This window comes from Salvia hispanica, chromosome 6 (genome assembly GCF_023119035.1).
Source record: "Salvia hispanica cultivar TCC Black 2014 chromosome 6, UniMelb_Shisp_WGS_1.0, whole genome shotgun sequence".
Taxonomy (NCBI): Eukaryota; Viridiplantae; Streptophyta; class Magnoliopsida; order Lamiales; family Lamiaceae; genus Salvia; species Salvia hispanica.
Genome location: NC_062970.1, coordinates 10,950,411 through 10,953,487, shown reverse-complemented (window position 1 = coordinate 10,953,487; position 3,077 = coordinate 10,950,411). Strand labels below are relative to the sequence as shown.

At 41.6% G+C, this 3,077-nt stretch overlaps 1 protein-coding gene across 1 annotated transcript in view; it reads left to right on the top strand.

Annotated features, from left to right (window-relative positions):
- Positions 1 to 204: 204 nt before the first annotated feature.
- LOC125194681 (probable disease resistance protein RF45) overlaps positions 205 to 3,077 on the top strand; it is a 3,436-nt gene continuing 563 nt past the window's right edge. The window contains exon 1 of the mRNA XM_048092925.1: positions 205 to 1,395. Within this exon, the coding sequence (XP_047948882.1) occupies positions 205 to 1,395 (1,191 nt within the window). The remainder of the gene's footprint in view (positions 1,396 to 3,077) is intronic.

Genomic DNA, 3,077 nt, shown 5'->3' with positions numbered 1-3,077 from the left:
AATGTTACTGGACTGGAGAAGGGTTAATGACAACTTGGAATCATATTTGAGGCACAGAGAAGGTGTTGAAGAATACAAAAGAGTGAATCAGGTACTGGAGTTGAGCTAGATGCCTTGCCTTATTACTTGAAACCATGCTTCCTCTTTTTAGCTTGTTTACCTGAGGATCAAAAGATTGGTACAGAGAGATTGTATTTACTGTGGATGGCGGAAGGCTTCATTTCATACCAAGATAAAGGACCTAGCGAGACTCTAAGAGAAGTCGCACAAAGGTATCTAACTGAACTTGCTATGAGGAGTATGGTTCAACTGTATGAAGCTGAAATCTACACTCCACTTAAGAAGTTTGATCGGTGTGGGCTTCATGATTTAATGCATGATTTTATCTCTTCAAAAGCTGAAGAAGAAAACTTTCTGAACCACCTTGATGCTCCTAAATATCTGTGTGGCATTCCTTCAGCAACTGGAACAAGGTTAGCTCTACTGCAATCCATTGACAACTCTATAAGCCGATTATCCATCAGTTATGTCCTCAAAACACCTGTGTCAAGTATAAATGGGTTAGATAAGCTTAAGGATCTTAGATCCTTTATGCTTTTCTCAGTATATATTACTTGTCCACTCATTGTCTTCAAAGATCTGTTTCTCGATCAAGTTATAATCGTGGTTGGAGGGGAAAAGCTACGGCTTGATGGGTTAGACGAGTTGGAGACATTAGTTGAGGTCAGGAGTGAGACTGTTTGCATTGCAGATATCCCCAAACTGATCAGTCTACGAACACTGAGTGTTAAAGTTGATAACGTGGATGTGGATAGCATGTCAATTGTGTTAAGCAACAAAAATAGCCTATTGCGTGAGACTCATTCTGTGGTTGTATCATGTGATTTAAATTCAGATAAAGGTATAGAGGTTTTAAATGATGGGTTGATGTCTTCTTCATTGGTTACTTTGGAGATGGATAGATGTAATATGGGTGGTTGTTTTCCATACTACAAACAAGGGATGTGTCAGAATTTAGTAAGTTTGGAACTTAAAGAATGCAAGGTTAAGGTAGATGTGATGGAGTTTGGCAAGTATCCCATGTTGCAAACTCTGTCATTGAGCTCAGTCGAGAGGACAGAAACATTAGTTTGCCATTCAAATTCATTTCCACAACTCAAGAGACTTCAACTCTATGATCTGCAGGATTTAAAACAATGGGAAGTGGAAGAAATAGCAATGCCAAAACTTGCTTATTTGGAAATTTGTGATTGCTACAATTTGGAGAAGATTCCAGATGGATTGAGATTCATCTCCAGTTTTCATGACATGAGAATATTTTCGATGCCAAGAGAATTCATGGAAAGAGTTAAAGAAGAAGATTATGCGCCATCGATCTGTCAATATACAAAAGAGGTAATGATTTGGAAGCACATATATTATATAATGGCTAGGAAGGTTGTACTCCATATTAAATCAATCAAGAATCATTTAGATAGCAATTGGATCAACGTAAATTAGGGATTGATATATGATATCCGCAACGTCAATTCTAAGCAGCCCACGACGTAACTACGCCCCATCACTTAAACTTCAAGATCATGTGTAATTTTCTTATTTAGATTGCAATTGATTTGAGCTAAATTTATAAGTTGCATCTGAGTTTTCTTTGTCCATTCTTTCCCGGGTAGTGTTAATCAAGTCCAACCACGCATAGGGTCTAGATTATTTTTTATGAGTGCTAAATTTATAAGTGACCCGGTTTTTCGGCGCTCATCTCTTTAATGACGAGTCCCGGGGTGAGCCCAACGGTCAATTTTAACGACACGCAATACAACCCAAATAAAAAGAGAGCCAGAAGACGGCGGTTTTTTTGGAGTGAATGGTACCGATCAAACACCCGGGGTTCACTAGACTTGAGGCTAAAGATCATGAAACTATGGGGAAAGGGGTCGTTGGGTATCATTCCTTAAAAAACCCTAAACCCCACTATCTACAACTTGACGGGGTAAAGGATCGACCCCACGAGGACGAAGGTGTTCAAACGCTTTGAGGATGTTTTGGGAAAAGGGGTTTACCGGCCACCAATTTTGGGGAGAACTTAAACTACTGGCCCGAAGATAAAAACTTTACTCTACCTTTTGGGTCTAAAAACGGAGCCCAAATACATTACCAGAGAACCGAGATATTTTAAAGTTCTAAAACAAATGGGGTAAACTTCAACAATTTCCAATTTACGAACATGCGGGAAAGCAAATTTCCTTAAACCACGGAAAAGGCGAAAAAATAAAAGACAAAGGCCACGGGGGCTAGGGGCAATGAGAAAACGACATAAAGCATCCGGGTTTTAACTACCAACAACATCATCTTCTTTGGGAAAGAGAATAGCAGATAAACAAATATTAAACACCATGAATTGCAAAATTAAATTTTGAGGGAAATTGTATAGACACTCATTCCTCCAACCCGGGAAAATGGGGGGGGAAAACCCAAAAACATTGTTTTGATGTCGATCGCCCCCGGGCCGGGGAGACGATGGGGGCGGGCTCGCCATCAGAGGGTAGTGAGGGGCCGATCTCCCCGGGTTGGGCCGCCCTTGGGGATGCCAACGCTTCCCTGTTTTCGGATTGACTTGGTTCCCTTCCAACGCGAAAATTGACTGTCGCCTCCGAAATCGGAACGGGTCCCCTGTAAGCTCCGATCGGTGGTAACTAGGAAACGCTTCCTTGACCCGAAATAGTTCCCGGGCCCCCAAAAGGGTAGTTGTTCCGGGGCCGAACCGTTCTGTTCTAAAGAAAAAGAAAAAAAAGAAAACATAGTAAATAAACTTTTACACCAAAACATTTAAACACACAAAAACACCTCTTCCCCCAACGGGGCCATTTTGAAGAGAGCGAGTGGCGTGGGGTCGGGGGTGATATGTTACCGATCTAACAGTCCAAAGGGTTCGACTAGACCGGAGGCTAAAGATCATGAAACATGAAAGGGGGCTTGGGGGCACTCTATTCCTTCAAAAAACCCAACCTACTATACTACAACTTAGAAAGGGAAATAAAAGGGTATCCTCGGGACGGGTGTTCGCCGGGGGATGTTTAAGG